General features: G+C 34.5%; 1 protein-coding gene and 1 long non-coding RNA gene across 2 annotated transcripts; both read right to left on the reverse strand.

Moving 5' to 3' along the window:
- Positions 1–2399: 2399 nt before the first annotated feature.
- On the reverse strand, positions 2400–9956 carry LOC121977792 (dynamin-2A-like). The gene is made up of 10 exons (XM_042530214.1): positions 9897–9956; positions 9592–9730; positions 6982–7058; positions 6823–6879; positions 4450–4588; positions 4197–4360; positions 3642–3752; positions 3500–3567; positions 2902–3074; positions 2400–2738 (listed from the first exon to the last, which is right to left on the reverse strand). The coding sequence occupies exons 1-10, from the start codon at positions 9954–9956 to the stop codon at positions 2485–2487; spliced, it is 1242 nt and encodes a 413-aa protein (XP_042386148.1). The 3' UTR covers positions 2400–2484.
- A 1702-nt stretch (positions 9957–11658) lies between these two features.
- Positions 11659–17079, reverse strand: LOC121975871. Its single transcript, XR_006110469.1, has 3 exons — positions 16367–17079; positions 16132–16250; positions 11659–11796 (listed from the first exon to the last, which is right to left on the reverse strand). It is a non-coding gene; the product is annotated as an uncharacterized LOC121975871 (long non-coding RNA).
- Positions 17080–17300: the final 221 nt, after the last annotated feature.

Below are 17300 nucleotides of genomic sequence, written 5' to 3' on the forward strand. Positions count from 1 at the left end.
TTTGAGATCGGGATTTGACGCTTATTAATGCCATTGAAACATATTTTTCCAATGCACGTCACATCCTTTGTATTTGACACATAAACCAATGTGTAATGAAGAAATGCACACCTATGCTTGGTCTGGAGTGGCAACATTTTTATGCATCATGACACTCACTCATTAATTCATCGACACAATGGTCTTACTAGCAGCACTGGGATGTCATGCGCAAGGAGTATCAACGATTCGAGAGTATTTTAAATTACCTTTGGGATACATGGTTACACCCTTACAAAGAGCGGTTTATTTCAGTATGGGTTGATACATGTATGCACCTTAGGAGAAATTCAAATAAAAGCTATAGTCACTTTATAGCTTTATTATTTAAATTTTGTTCATTATTGTACTATTTCAAATTTTTTTCAATATTAAAACAAAATGTATTTTTTTTATTATAGGGCAGAGTCTGCACATGCGAGACTGAAGTTATATTTGGGAGACACCATATCATCCCTACAAACATCTTTTGAAAAAAATACATAAGATGTTGGGAATTCAGTTCGGGGATATTAAGAAGTTGTTCGAGAGATCTCTCAACATTCCACATTATCAACATTTACATAATGACATTTTTAGTCAAATAAGGTGTCAGATTTCATTAGAAACAATGGAGTTGATTTCTGGTCAGCTAAAATACATTAAGGAAGTATCTCACCAGCTAGTCGGCAAATGTAACTTTTCTATTAAAATTGTATTCGGATTGTCATTCGAGCATGATCTTGTATATTACCGTTACTTTTCTATTCCAATTTCACTTCAGAGTATCAACGCTCATTGGAGGAGATTATCGATGCACGTACATCAGTTTAATGATGAGGGAGCATAACCTAATAGGACATCCCACGTTGTTGAGATGTTATATGGGATGGATCTACATATGCAAGAGCATATGTTAGACAAGTTTTTCGATATGATAGATCCATCTCAAAGTACAGTTCAAACCCCTTCATACAACACAGAACATAGAGGTCGACCTACGAGTAGAGATGAGCAAAGTGGGCGTCGCATACCTTCTTTTGCAGATGCATCCACTTCAGGATCTAGGGTCTCTCAACCGACTGCAACATCTCAAGGGAGAGGAAGACGTAGAAGGGGGTCGAAGGTTCACAATACTCAAACGACCCATGATCACTCTCCAGTTCCACCCATCCATGATACTTATATTGAGAAATTACCTGTGCCTCTGCAGCGTTATATTTTTCTCACTGTTGATGTTCAACCTGATGGTCATTGTGGTTTTAGGGCAATAGTTGCACTAATTGGGTATGACAAAGAAGGTTGGTTTCAAGTACGATTCGAGCTTATAGAAGAGATTCAACAAAATAAGGATCTATATGATCAACTTTATCCAGATCAAAATTTGGTAACCAATCTATTATTCTCATTAAATTGGTTCGACCGTTCGAGCCGTGGGCACCATAAATGTATTGGATGGACTCTATACCTTTGGAAATTGTCATCGCATCAAAGTACAATCTTGTACTTCATACATTTGGTGAGAATATTGATTTTACTCACTTGCCATTAAGAACTCCTCCAGTTCCAAACCAAGAGCGTCGAGAAATAGCTATGCTCATATCGGCAATCACTTCGACAAGTTTTCTTATATCCTCATTATTCTGCATCACCCATTCCAACTTCGTGGTGGCAACATTCATCGTATGAAGCTAAAGGATGGGTCACTCGTTAGGACACGTGCTCATTTGTGGTACGAAATAATAGGTGCACCACCACCAAATGCATCGGGAGCGAATTTGGAGGTAATATTGATTAAGATTTCTATTTTTATATGTTTTATGTTTTTTGTATTATTACATGTACTCTTCATTTGGAAAAAAATATATTTGTTCCTAAGTTATGAATGTGTTCATTATTAATTGGTAGTATTTTTTTAGTTTTAAATATAAACTAAAAATAAATAAAAGATTATAAACATATAAAAAATTATTGAAAAAATAAACGAAAAATTTGATAAAGAAATTGATTTAAAAATTAATAAAAATTAAAATTTAAAAAATCAATTGAAAAATATAAGTATTATGAAAAAATAATAAATTAAATTATTTAAAAAATAAAATAAATAAAATTTATATAAAATTGAAAAATAAAGTATTGATAAAAATAATAAATTAAATTAATTAAAAAATAAAAACTAAATAAAATTTATATAAAATTGAAAAATAAAGTATTGATAAAAATAATAAATTAAATTAATTAAAAAATAAAATTAAATAAAATTAAAAATATAATTATATGAGAGTTATTTTAAATAAAATTAATTAAAAATTAAAATAAATGAGAATTAAATAAAAAAAAAAAAACAAAAAGGGGAGGTGGAGGGGTACATGCGTTTTTGGCAGGGAGAGAGAGAGAGGGGAGGTGGAGGAGGTGTGGGTTGGATATGTGCTGGCTCAGCTGACTCCATGATCATGAAGTTGTGGCCTAGAGGAATCTGTTGGCTGAAGAGCTGCCCTGAGGCGGCGCTGGAGGTAGCCTGTTTGGCATTCGCCGGTCACCGGAGTTCAGACCTGAGTCACCATTCTGTGGTGAGTCGCTGGACCGGAAACTACCACGGCTATCGGCACTTTTTGATCTGGGTGACCCCCTGAACGAGTCACGGACTGGCCCTTTGGAACCGGCATCAAATGCCGACCTCCAGTCATCACCTGAAGCAGCATTTCTCCTCGGGCTGCTTTCTGCACATGAATGATCTTCACAAGTTAACAAGAATTGCAAGTCTATGTCACTTAAAAAGAGAATTTACAAAGCCATTCTTTAAGGTAAGGCCAGAAATGTGAGCAAAATTTTACACATTTGAAGACCATAACTCAGAGTAGGATTGCCGACGAAAAAGAATACCTATTTCAGTGTCACCATTAGACCAGTTAGCTGCCGATGCTCGGTTATCATGAACGCTAAGCTGGCGTGTAATCTTTGAAAGCAGAGACTGCTGCTTTTGGAATTTCTCTCTTCGGTGCTTAACGTTTTGGTCCTCTAGTAGTAGTTCTTCAATCCTTGCTATGCTTTGAGCACTATAAGGAAGAGGCAGAAAAAAATGATACTAAATGTTGAACTTGCACATTGATGAGCTGAACAAATATATGCTTTTCTGCAAGTTAAAATTTTTAAACAGAAAAAAATCTTGAAAATGAATTATCAATTACTTATTATATTGCATCCCAAGCAATAAAAGGCTGGCGATAGTTGCTAATTCTTAAGTACTGATAAGCGGAATCCCCTGACGACTAGACAATTCCAAGCAATCAGATCAATAACTGGAAGCTAGTGTGATAGTAGTTAATTCTAATGTAGAATCAACAAAACAGTGGATTTTGAAAATGTATTAACTATTAACAATCGTGGACCCGAAGTGTGCATTGTGCTTACTAAAAAGAAAATTATTTTGTTTCCTATTCTGTGCAAATTTCTACATGTAAAAAGAAAGCATCTAGCCAACCTTATGGAGCTATATAGCTGGTTGAGCATGTCTTCCTTAGCTTTCTCCACTTGGCAAAGCACAACTGCCTGCTTAGCAGAATGAGAGGCATATTAAAAGGATTTGTTAATGTTTAATCCAACTCCTAACAAAAAATCACTACCTTTGGAACGTTGGCTGCAAGACTATTCAAAAGAGCCTCGACATAACCACGGACTTCTTGTGACATCCATCTAAGTTCTTCTGGATCAGCTGGTTTTCTAGCCATAGTGTCCTACATATCCAAATTATCCTAAGAAAATTACAATGGCACCAAAGATCAAACTCAAAAGCATCATATAAGTGGCTTTTTTTGGTTTGTAAATATTTATGGGTCTACGATCAGCAACAACATCGAGTGGTCATCCACAAACATGAGCAAACCAAAATTGTCTAGAAGCTTCAAGCAACCACATCCATGCATACATGAAAGCATGTGTGTAAAGGCAACTAAATGGAAAAGACAGGTTGAGAAGTGGTTATAATAGCATTGGGGTAAAACAGACTCTTCTGTCCCTGAAAGTGGTTTTCCAGGCTTGTAAAACTATTTATGGGAATCTTATCAAAAGAACACATGAGATCAAATAGGTTTAGATATATCCAGAGATTTTCATGAAAAATCAATTAATTTCGGTACTAACACTCTCCTGAATATGGAAATAGACCAGCCAAGACTTACAAGTGAACCATCTGAATGACTTTGCCTAATCGAAGTACTAGCTTCAAGACCAGATGAGCCTTTAGAAGGAATTTCCTTGGAAGATTTGCAAATATTCATCATCTTATTCACCCATTCAACTTTGTCTGCCATGCTCTCAGCCCTCAAAATTAATGCACTTTCCGCTGCAAGCTCCAGCCCATAATAATTGCATAAGAAACATGTGTTACATGAGGCAAACGTATCAAAAATCAGATATGCATTCTCAGGTTACCTTTAAGCACCGTCTTGTAAGCAACTTTGCTGGTTATCTTAAAATCTAAACTTGAAAGTTTATCTGATCCATTTGCTTTTTTTGATTCTTTGGAACTCTTAAGAGATTCCTCTTCTGAAGCTTCTTCAATGTTGCATTCCTGTGGGTTTAATGTCTTAGTCATGGAAGAAAATCCATAAATGAACATCTACATGAGCTACAGATTTAATTCTCATATATAATGATGAATCTATAAAGTTAATAGAGCCTGAATCCTTTGAGATATTACCAAGAATCACTAGACAACATGCAACCATCAATCATAGCTAGGACTTAACAGGAACCCAAACTTTCTAATCTAGAAGATGTTAAAACGTTTACATAATTATTGGCACTCTACTTGAGAGGTTGATTCCCTTTTTTCAGGAAATTCGAAGATCTCAAAAATAAATATATATCTTTGTGCGCCAACGAAATAGATGAGTGAGAAGAGGATGGGACAAAGATGGAAATTCTCATAAAACTCCTCCCAGATCAAGTCATCAAGCATATGCTTATGAGGGCAATAAAATCTACAATTGCTTTCCTAATGAGTCAGACGTGTACAATGAAACTCAAAGTAAGATCACCCCGCAATTACACTTAGCACACAATTATATTCCAATGTCTGGAATTTCTTTCAAATGTTAAGTTTTATTTCTAAAATTTTCATTTTATTAAAAACATCATTACTAAAACACCATTTAGGCATGAAAAAAGTTTCCATGTTTCTCAATTTTTTTATACAATGAAAACTCTAGCATTAACAGTTAACATGTCCAGATATGGTTATTAGACTCAAATCTTTTAATTAGAAGTTAACAACAATGTAGTCCAGTTGTAAGATTGGACTTGGAACATAGAAGAACAAGTAGACGCAGAAATTATGAACAAGAGAACCCCAAAGATCATGTCTAAGCTGACATATGTATGGGCTGTTGCTGCTGCAGTGGTGTGAAGTATTTGCCTTGCGCAACTAAGCTTACTCAAGACAACTCAGACATGGACAGAGTAACAAACGTCAATAGGGTATCAACATGATCAACGAAAGAAATATGGATAATTGTCCAAATTAGGAATGCCAACTAGGATGACTGAAGCAAATAGGAAGACTTGTATACAGTCTATTTAAGGAAAATATAAGGCACCGAAGATACTTTGATGAATGATAGTATTTCAACAAAGCTCGATGGCAGAAAAGACCATGGTTTAAAATTTTGAGTCGTGTTTCGGTCCCAGACTAGAATGATAGTTTCGGTACCATATAGTGTCATGCCGATATAGTTCAGTATTATATATATATATATATAATTATTCCAATTATAACAGGGAGTTGATTAAAATTATTAACCTAAAGTTTATCTAAACCCTAAGTTTAAAATGCCCTCTTACCACTGTTCTGGCCCACGCGACGAGTCCAAATGCATTACGTGGGCTGACATGCATCGCACGAGCCCGGCTATTGGCTCGGACACGTCGCTCGGGCCCGCACGATGCTTATGGATGTGTCACGGCGCATTGGCACGTGCTTGTATCGGTGTCAGTCCGCAAGCGGAACAAGATGTTTCAGTTGTATCGAGTAACGGCTGGAGATTTCAATCCATGGGAAAGACCATTATCACCTGACCCAAAAAAATGTGGGGTTATGATTTTTGTGTTGCATTTCATTTATTTTTTTATTTATGTTAAATACATATCTATCATGCCAAATGTTGGGAAATTCTGAATTTATCCTTTCAAAATGTTAGTATCATATCTCTATTAACATTTTGCAAATTCATTAGTAAAAATATCCAAAGTGTGGGAACATAAAAGATCCTTAACTACACTTACTGTGTTTTGCGTCTTAGACAACCAAAAGGAGCTATTTCTCGTCATTACTTAATTTTCCTTATTTTATAATGTTTCACAACCAGTTAGCATGCATATATGTTTTTTAATTCTGAAAAGCATCAAATATGTCACCAACCAGAAATGGAGGTGCTTTTGGTAAAGGAAAGACCCACTTGGATAGACAGATAGCAATTAAGAGTCTCCTGAGGACAGAAAGGTATTCAGTCCTTGATCACCCTTGTATGACCTTCAGGAGGCACTATGACCTTCTGATTTGAATATTTCTAAGTTGAAACATAGAAGACAGAAAGTTGCTTATTGCAGGGATAGATTAATATGCAGGTCTTTTATCAATGAGTGTTCACATCCATGTTTGCAACTGTTTTGCTTATTGTGATAGCACTCAGTTGTTGCTAACACATCCTTTACTTGAGGTTGAGAAACAAATTCAATGGGAAAAAGAATTTAAATCATTGTACTTGCAAATGAACTATAACAAGATCATATGGAAGGAGCAATTACCTCTAAAGTGATAACGCCTCGAAAATGTTTTTCTTCTTGCCTTTTAGTGTATCCAAGCTGTAAGAGCAACTCATAATCAATGTTTGACCATTATCTAGAAAATAAACAATTTAACAAAATGCAACATGGAGTTCAACGGTATATTCCCAAGTAACTAACTTTTCCACTTTTCTCATTGAGGACAAACCATCGCTTGCTCCAGCCACTTGCTTTTCCACTTTTTTTTAGCAACCACCCTACATATGAAAGGAATCTGAGTTTAAAATATGTAGATACGTTATGCAAACATAAATACCCTAGTTAAGGCAGTATTAATAAACAGTCTATGGGTGACTAAGTTAACATAACATAATTAATTAGTCAGTTGAAATTATGACAAGGCTGGAAAGCAGGGCTTAAACTGTGAACCAAATGACTAGCTCATACATCTAATGTTGACATGAATGTATTAGCTAAATCATTGGCATATTGATGGTATAAGTAGAAACTTTAGGCAAAACAAAGAAAAGGAATCAAAATCAAATAGCAGAAGTTAATTGGCATATTCAAGAGTCAAGACATGCCTTGCAATTTGAAAATTTGCTCCATTGCAACTTAGGTAAATTGGTGATGAGTCACCAGGGTTGCAGTCAAGGTGAAAGAATCTTGAAATGGTAGGACTATGCCAAGATCTTCTCCAGACTTGGCATTGCAAGAGCCTTGTATGTTGAAACCATTTGTTATTTTGAAAGAGCGTGCATGTGCATGATAGAGGTATTAGGACAATAGGGTTATGTGCATAGTGGATTTAGTCCCGATATTCTAGATCTAGGATTTCTACATTGGGTATATATATATACACATGTAATTATTCCTTTACAATATATTGCAATGCAATATTTCCCTATCCCCCAATTCTATATGGTATTAAAGCCCCTTACAATTTCTCAAAGAGGTATTGAATGAGGAGTAGACTGCCAACTTCTGATCCTTCAAACTTCTCTCCTCCCATCTCTCTCATCCACGTGAAGCCATTGTCTCCATTGCGTGACAACTGCTAGCATGTACTAGACACCATCTTGCACGGACCCTCCTTTGAGCTTCATGCATTCTTCCCCAGGTAAAGTCACCACCTGACATCGCGAGGCAGCTAGAGTGAAGGAACCACATGATACCTATCCACAAAAGCCTTATATGGCAAGCATCCATCACAGAAGATCCATCACTGCAAGACACCTCCCTTCCAAATAGCTCCACAGTCCAACTGTTACATCACTTGAGTCTTGAGTCCAACCATAAGCTCACCTGCTAACTCCTTTATTGTGAGTGACTCACTTTGCCAAATCTAACAAAATTATCACCACTTTTTGAAGGGGACGAGCCACAAGTGCAAGAGGAGAAACTCTCATCTTTCCTCCAATTCTGAAACCGAGTCGATGATGCCAACTCCAACCAACGATCCACATCCCAATCCACTTCTAGATCTACAACCTCTATCTTCCACGTTGGAGTTTAAATCATCTCCGCCTTTTGCCGTACAGTCTTGTACCTACTCTCTAGTCCTCTAGTCTTTTGATGTCCACAATCTCAGCAAAGCCATAACTCCATTTTGGCATGAGGGTCTGCGAGATTGATTGCATTCGCTGGACCAAGCTCCATCATAAGAAGAGTCTTCACCTTCTATCATATATGAAACAATCATCTCCCATCGTTTAGTACTTATAGATTTTTTTTCCTACTTCTTCCACTCCTCTTATCTAATTATTCTTCTCAAAAATTAAATTGTTTGCATGTTGCATTTGCTTTGCTCAAGTCAAAGAAGACATAAAAAAGAAAAAACATCATGTTTTCAATTTTTTATGTCCAGCAAAGGATCGAGATAAGCTTTCCTCTCCAATAAGACCTGAGACAAGAAAATGGCCACTCATTCTGCTGCATTCAGCAAAAGAATTAGCTGTGCAATCCATTCAGTGAAGACCTGAATAGGAAAATCTAACAAGTTGGAGATAGAGCATCTGAAGCTTACTCTCGCGCGCACGTTCTTTACTGTTCTCCACTCACCCGGCCGGAATTGTATTGACTTGAGCGTCGGAGGGCCTTTGCCAAAGACTCCCCCTTGGTTTTTGGGCGTTGACGTTTTGTTGGCTTGTTTGAGTGTGCGCAGGATCGAAAGAAAGCTTTTCCACGGAGTAAAAGGTCTTCTCTCAATCAACAACCAAGCTACCATTCCCAATACACCATCTCTCCAGTTTTCAGACAAGATCACCGGACATAGATGCTATATATGCTCCAGCTATACCAATAGAATTTTGGTGTAAAGGATTTGGTCACTCATGGTATTTTAGGTCTAGAGTTTCCACATTGAGTCCAATATATACATGTAATTATCCTTTTAAAATATATTGCAAGATACTACTTTCCTATTTCCAAATTCCATAATGCAATTAACTATGGGTATTGACATATCCAAAGGGATTATCCACCAATTATGGCCTTCCGTTCATAGTTTTTGTGGTTCCATTATCAATTCCATAATAACACACTCAAAAGACAATTTACAGTTTTAATTGCATAGTATCAAAAAGATAATTTGCAATATTCAAATTAGTGCTTTGCTAAGCAACTTTATTGTATGTTATTGGCATGGAATTTGTTTGCCAGAGCTTAGTGAAGAACAAAAAGCTGAATGATTTAAGGCTCTTTACATAAAACCATGGTGTACTTAACATTACTGGTATCATTAACATGTGGAATAAGATTATACATGTTACTTTAAAGATGGTGGACAACCTGCTGTTATTTCTCCAGATGGTCCAGCAATCTGCAAGGATGAGCCCTCTTTTGCATCTTTGTCGGATTGATTTGTTTTGTCTTTCATCGATTTCAAGCTACCACCTGTCTGCTGAATCCCAGGCCGAGAGCTTGATTCCTAGTTAAATCATTATAAAAATATTCAAAATGTGTTAAAATACTAATACAAAATATCATGCCAGATCTATAGTAAATCTAAAATCTTTGCGTCATATTTTATACTGTAGAAAAGTGGAGGGAAGAAGGCATTGTAGATTAACTCTGTTTATAATTGCTTGCTCTACCTCATTTGCCTTCTTTGACGACTGGTGCTTCAGCTCGTCTTCGCGTCGTTGCCTCTCCATTCTGCCAGTACATTATTGTATTAGAAGCTTAACAATTTGAAGTTTTTAAAGATTCATATGTAATTTTATTATTTTTCAGATTCCTTTAATGGTGTACTAGATTTTACATATAGTAGAGTATATGAGAGTTTATTATTATAATTTCTTTTTAGCTCTTTGGTGTTATGGTGCGAGAGCTTGTGGGGATGATAATGGGACCGGGTTTGAATTTCATCTCCATCCTCGTTCCCATCCTCATTTTGTCGGGTTTGGGAAATTTTTGAACCCGAATTATCGGGGATCAAATCTCCATCCTGATCCCCTTTTATCTCTAAATTAATTTAATATTATTATTATTTTACTATTAATATTAATATCAGTATTAATAACAATTTTATTATTAATATTTTAAAATTAATATTATTATCAATAATATTATTATTATTATTATTATTATTACTATTGGAGGAATCCGTCCCATCTTTGAAAAAAAATCTTTGAATCCATCTTCATCTCCGAATAAATCGAGAATCTCCATTCCCATTCGGGTTTTTTTCTCCGCGGGGCACTAAACTCACGAGGAAAATTGTCATCCTTGAAAGCTAGAGATGGGATGTGTCTCTTAGATAATAAAGATTTAAATCTTATCCGTGATATATTACATATGGACAGTTTGAAAAATTTATGACGCCGAGTGTTTTTTAATTTATCTTGATGATCGATAAAAATTTTGAGTACGTCGGCCGGTTTTTAAGAGTAGTCGGATTATAAAAGATGAATTCTGGAATAAAAAAAATAAATGAGAGTTTAATTTTGTAATTAATAATAATAATAATTTAAACCCTCATCGGAAAAATAAAAATAAAAAACTTTAGATAGTTTTCAAAATTTTTAGAAGCATTTTTCAATGCTAAAATTTTTTTGATTAATTATTAAAGTCGCATTGAGCATTTTAATGCAAATTCACAATACAAATGAAATTCATCATCATGTTGGTAAAAGATGATTAATCCGTTTCAATGTCTTCGCCAGTGTATCTCTTAATCAACATGAAAGAAGTAAATCATGAATAAAAATCATCATATTTATACGGAAGGATAGTCTTAATGCAATGGCAAAATTTCTATTGTATGATTTTAAAATTATGAATTTAACTATCATTTTAGCACAATAATACTTAATTATGAACTTGGCTAAAGCCAAGAAGTGAACAACCATTATATTCTGAGAGCCTGGATTCCAAATCTTACTTTTGAGACTTCTAAAATGGAAATTGGATCCGAGGCTTACAAAAAGTTGTCAAATTTAACTCACTTATCACTTGATTAAACAGCAATTGATAATATTTATATGCCTAATGGACATCTTAGTACGTACAAACATTTGAAAAACACTATTGTTCTTGTAACAAATAGAACAAAGATTGCTCAACATGAAATGGATAAAAGATTATATATATATATATATATATATATATATCGTCACACATACGTTGCATTTCAAGTAAATTGGTTTCTGCTCATTGATGTTGTATAACACACAAGAATGTGACTTACATATTGTATTCTCAATAAGTTGGCGGTGTTGCTTGTGCTTTGACTGGACCAACCAAATTGGCCAGGTCAAGACCAATCCTGTAACACCTCTAGTTTTTTTTTTTTTTTTAACAAATCATATAAATATAACTATGGATGTCACTTGTTCATACTTCCATGGTGAGTTCTTAATTCAACGAAATTATATAGATGGTTCTTAAGACATAAGTTAATGCGGAAACTAAATTGGAATATCTTCGGGTTGTGTTGTCGTGGTCCCGAGCTGGCTCACTGGTCAATGCTTCTTGTCTCACTTGTCCCATTGTCTGAAAAAAAGTTAAAGTTCGTGTGTCGAAAGATTCAACATATTCAAAATCTTGTTATGCGATAATTAACGGCTATAATCTAGTGCACTAAGGGAAACCCCCTTTTAGATAACCTGGTGTTGGGGTTGCAAGGTTGCAAACATAGTCCCATATTGGAAACACATGGGAAAGATCATGAGTTTATAAAGAGAAAGATATCTCCATTGGCATGAGACCTTTTGGGGAGAGCCCAAGAGCAAAACCATGAGGGCTTAGGCCCAAAGTGGACAATATCATGCTATTGTGGAGATATCTAAATTCTTTTCGATCCTACAATTGGTATCAGAGCCCGGACTGCCAGAAGGTTTAACCACCGACTGTGCACAAGAGATATGGTCTGATTGAGTCATGTGTATACAATATTGACCTCGAACAAAGAAAGTGAGGACTCCTATGTTCGGATCAAGAGGACCAGACACCAGGCAGAAAGTCCTAGTTGCGGCTAGGTAAGGAAGTCCTGGTAGGTCGGGTGGATCAAGGGGCAGGAAGACCTGGTGGGTCGAGGATCGGACATGAGAAGCCTGTGGTCCTTTGTTTGAGGGGGGGGGGGGATTGTTGGGATTGCAAGGTTGCAAACATAGTCCCACATTGAAAACACATGATAAAGATCATGAGTTTATAAGAAAAAAGGTATCTCCATTGGTATGAGACATTTTGGGGAGAGCCCAAGAGCAAAGTCATGAGGGTCTAGGCCCAAAGTGGACAATATCATGCTATTGTGGAGATATCTAAATTCTTTTCGATCCTACACCTGGGACTTTCCTACTGACGTACTGGTAGAGAATATGTGAGCATAGACATCTACTTAAGCATGAGAGCATAAATATAAGCATGGAAATGGATTTAGGATAATGATAGACTTTGATCATGTACAAAGGTATAGACATAAACATAAGCATAAGCATAAACATAAACATTGGCGTAAACATAAACATAGCTTGAACATATCTGCATGCGTACTTATAAACGTATCGTAGTGGTGGCTTGGTTGCATATAACATTACCGTAACATAAGTTGTTGATGAGACAAGTACCCTAGCTAGGTTGGCGGGGACTGTTCCTTGGAACGAATCCTTGAGACAAGTACCCGTAAGTGGATTCATTTCATGAGCATTCAAGGTTATCAAAATGAGAAGCAAAGAATAACAACATGAAACTTACCTAACCTATAGATCCGAAATCTAGATGTAGCCATTAAAGTCCACTAAATTACCATGATGTGAGAAGCAAGAGTAACTCAAAACATTCATACTAAAATTTGAAGATTACAAGTTTTAGGAGCTAGCATGGTATTGACTTCCAAATAACAAAAGAACATAGGAATCTACAAAATATGAACTGTACAAATCTAAAGAAGCTAACATGATATCATTTCCTCAACACATACATACAACCAAAACCGAAACTCATTTAGGGTACCTAACAAAGTTGAACATGATGAACTAAAATAAAACATGATATGAGAAAGACATGAAGAAATCATAGAACAACATCATGATGAATATGACCCTTAGAAAACTACTCTTATCATGCCCAAAACTTGCAAGACCAATAACATAATTTGAGCATGCATAGTTCTCTAGTCTCTAAAAGTAAACTAATAGTAAAACATGAAGACTCGTAGTACATCATCATGATAACTAAACCTCTATAACAAAATTTAAACCAAGCCTTAAAGAATCTAAAACTTGGAAGTTCTACTCTATAAATTGAGCATGCAAATTTCTCTAACTTTTAAGGGTAAACATGAAGTAACTTGTAGTGCAACATCGTGATAACTATATAACTTCTAAAATAGAGTTTAGAACTACCCTTATGAATCCGAAACCTACAAGTTTTAAATTTAATGGGAACATAAATAATTCTCTAGCTTTCGTGTAGAGGTGAGGAAGGAACCTAAATCATGGTATCATTTTTTTAAAAACACAAAAGGACATAGGGTTCCATAAACATCTAAAACTTACAAGTTCTAAAATCCATTAGAAGCATAAACACTTTTCTAATTTCCAAATAGAGATGAAGAAGGAACCTAAACCATGACATCAACTTCTTAAAATCGAAAAGAATATAGAAATCTATAGAATCCGAAATCCTCCATTTATACAAACCATTAAAACTTAAGAAGAGAACTTAAACTAGAGCATCATACCTCAACCCATAATACCCGAAGTTCACCAATCATAGAAACTAACTAAAGTATTACAAGTTAGGGAGCATGCCTTAAGTATTTAGTTCCTAACTCCTTGTCTTCCCTTGAAGTTCTAGCACCGGTGGAGAAACAAAAGGCGGAAAACCTTCTTATGGGTAAGGTTTAAATAGAAGAGGGAGCTTAGGACCTTGTTTTCCTTTCTATATACTAAGTCATTAATTGCATTAATTTCATACATATTTATATCCATATACTAATTTTATATTTATATATATCCATGTATATATATCATATATACATGGTAATATATTTAATTCATATTATAATATTGAATCATGTTAAATATAGGCGTTCCAACATCACATATTAAAATCTCCTCTCTCTCTCTCTCTCTATATATATATATATATTATAATTTTCCTATTTCCATTATTTATGCTATAATATTATTTATATGGATCAAATTTACTATATATATCCATCACATATACAAAATAATATATAATTCACATTGATAGTTTCCTAGTTAGAGCATCTGCAATGGCGTTAATGCCCCATGCATTAACGCCGACGTGGCATCTTGTTTTTAACGTGTAGAGATATTAATGCTGATGTGGCGACTTTATTTTTTACTGTAGCAGTAACGCGTTCAAACCTTTGAACGCGTTAATGCTGCAGAGGTAAAAAAAAAAAATATAAGCATTAACGCTTCACGCGTTAAAAGCGTTGCGGATGGCCTTATGATATATATAGTTATGTTACGTTATGTTATATAAAATATATTAATCTTATATTTTATTTCTGCATTGATTAGATGAATAGCCTATAAAATTTATAGGCTAAGTCTTTATAAATTTTATTATACTAAGTCATAAAAATTTATTTTCATATGTTATATAAATTTTTATCTACATGTTAAATCTTATAACTTTATATAAAAATTTATTCACATGAGTTATATAAATTTTTATATATTAATATTCGCATGGGTTATTATTTACTATGTCATATAAATTTTATATAAAAATTTATATACATGGGTCATATAAATTTTTATATACACATTTATTTTTTTTTAATTAAATTTTATACATATTTATATTTTTCCTTATACACATTATCCTTTCCTGGATTATGTATAATTATCTTAATTATATATATAAATCTGAATTTACTAATTATTTAGTAAGTTAATAAAAATTTATATCATGCGTCATATAAATTTTTTATGCACATTTATGGAATTATATCATATATATCAATTTTCTTTTCTTTTGTGATCACTGAAATATATTAGAAATATTATTGCTAATAATATTAATTACTAATTAATTATATTAATTGAATATGGTGTTCTACTATGTCAAAATATTAATCAAGTAACTAATCTAATAATTTAAGTTAATATTCTCATTATAAAACGTGATTATTGATTTTGGGCGCTACAAATCCAGTCTGATTCGAACAATGTAAAACTTCTAGTTGAGCAGGATTCTTGATGGGTGTGGTTCAGCCAAAAAAACTGAGGCTTGGAGTTGGGTTCGACTGGATTTCAAAACATTACTACTAGTGAAGAAAAGAATCAAACTAACCATCTAATTACAAATAAGGTTTAAAAATCTTAAATCATGTCGGAGTTTCGATCAACGACTGAAATGAAACGATACTATTTTAATATCGTATCAACATTTCAATGTAAGATGTCGGTAATGGATTGAAAGTTCAAGAAAGAAGGAAATGAAGTATTGTAAAGAGACATTATATGTGACAAGTATAATTTTAAATCTTGTATCATGTCATATGAGACAAAATATATTATTTTAATAAAATCTCTTTTCTTTATTGTATCTTCTTCGTTCTTCAATTTCTAATTTATCACCGACACAATGTATAAAAGCGTCCACAGAATAATTTTTTTCCGATAAAAACCGAAATAATAACACAGACACAAATATAATCTTGACTCTATATTTTCTCCATGTATACATCAGACACAAAAAGTACTTCTTTTGTGTAAATTCTTTATAAATTTTTTTGTAAAGAATATTTGATTCTTCAGTTCAATCAACATGGTTGTAAGTAGTTGCAATTAATTACCATGTCCCAAATCATTCAAATTTATAGAGAGTGAAGTAAAAAAATGTCACCTTCTGTAGCATTGATTGCAGACCAGCTTTACCTTGGATCCCGTTTGTGAATGTCAATTGCTGATTCAAGCTCAGGCTAACAATCATCAGGTTCGAAAGTACCGAACAGCCGCAAGGACCTGCATAGCTTCCAAGAAAGACAAATTTCTGGCCTTCCGTTACTAAGAACAACATAGATAAGCATTTCCGAATAGATTTACAGGAAAGAAAAGTTGAGAGATCATAGTATTATCACCAGACAAATTTCCAACCGACTCCGCATCAATCACAGTGCCAGTGGATCTGCAAGTTCAGATTGCAAGAACAACGCATCCCCCTCGCAAGATCCAAATAATCAAACGGATAAATCAAGAAAAAAAAGAAGAGGGAGGAGGATGCGGAAGTCCGGATGCAGAGGTTTATCGACCGATTCCCCCATTGTTGCATCCAGAAAGAGAAGAGAGAGAACAAGGATAGGAAAAGATCGATAAACCGCTGCGTCCAGAGATCGACAAGTCGAATCGCGAGCGGAGAGGGAGAAGGGGAGATAGAACTCACTCACCGGGTGGCCATCGTCGGACGCCGGCCGTTCTGGATCGGGAGATCCGTCAATGGAGAAGGGATGCGATTTGAAAAGCGAATCAAATCGTCGAAGAAAAAAGAATTGAAAGCGAGGAAGGGTGATGGAGATTTATCATTCGCTACCCGCTGGGGTACCCGTGTTGTGGCGAGAGAAAGGCAGAAAAGGCGGAGCCAACGGGTGGGTCCCAATGGTAGCGTTGGGTTGATTCTAACCTGGTACCGATGGAAAACTGGAGGATCTGCTGGGTTGGTTGGCAGAAACAAGAATGCCTTTGGCACAAGTGGATATGAAGGTTAACAACTCTTTTATATACTCGATTATCTGTTTATTTAATCGAATCTAATAAAAATTCCTTCAATATATATAATTATATATAATTAATTAAATAATAAATTTGAAAAACTAATTATTAATATAGATGAATAAATTTTTATATATTATATTTATTAATAAAATTCTTAAATAAATAAACTCTTAAAATCAAGTTCATTAACTAATTAAAAAACTTAATTATATAAAAATTTTAAACGATCAGATAAATTTAAAATTTGATAACATATAAATGAACGAGTTCACACTTATAAAAAACACTAAATCAAATCAAAAT

This window comes from Zingiber officinale, chromosome 4B (assembly GCF_018446385.1).
Source record: "Zingiber officinale cultivar Zhangliang chromosome 4B, Zo_v1.1, whole genome shotgun sequence".
Taxonomy (NCBI): Eukaryota; Viridiplantae; Streptophyta; class Magnoliopsida; order Zingiberales; family Zingiberaceae; genus Zingiber; species Zingiber officinale.

Coding starts and splice junctions, on each gene's coding strand:
- LOC121977792 (XM_042530214.1), bottom strand. CDS start 9,956: ATGGAGAGGCAACGACGCGAAGACGAGCTGAAGCACCAGTCGTCAAAG. Junction 6,880..6,981: donor TCAATGAGAAAAGTGGAAAA/GTTAGTTACTTG, acceptor TTGCTCTTACAG/CTTGGATACACTAAAAGGCA. Junction 4,361..4,449: donor TTACAAGACGGTGCTTAAAG/GTAACCTGAGAA, acceptor TGGAGCTTGCAG/CGGAAAGTGCATTAATTTTG.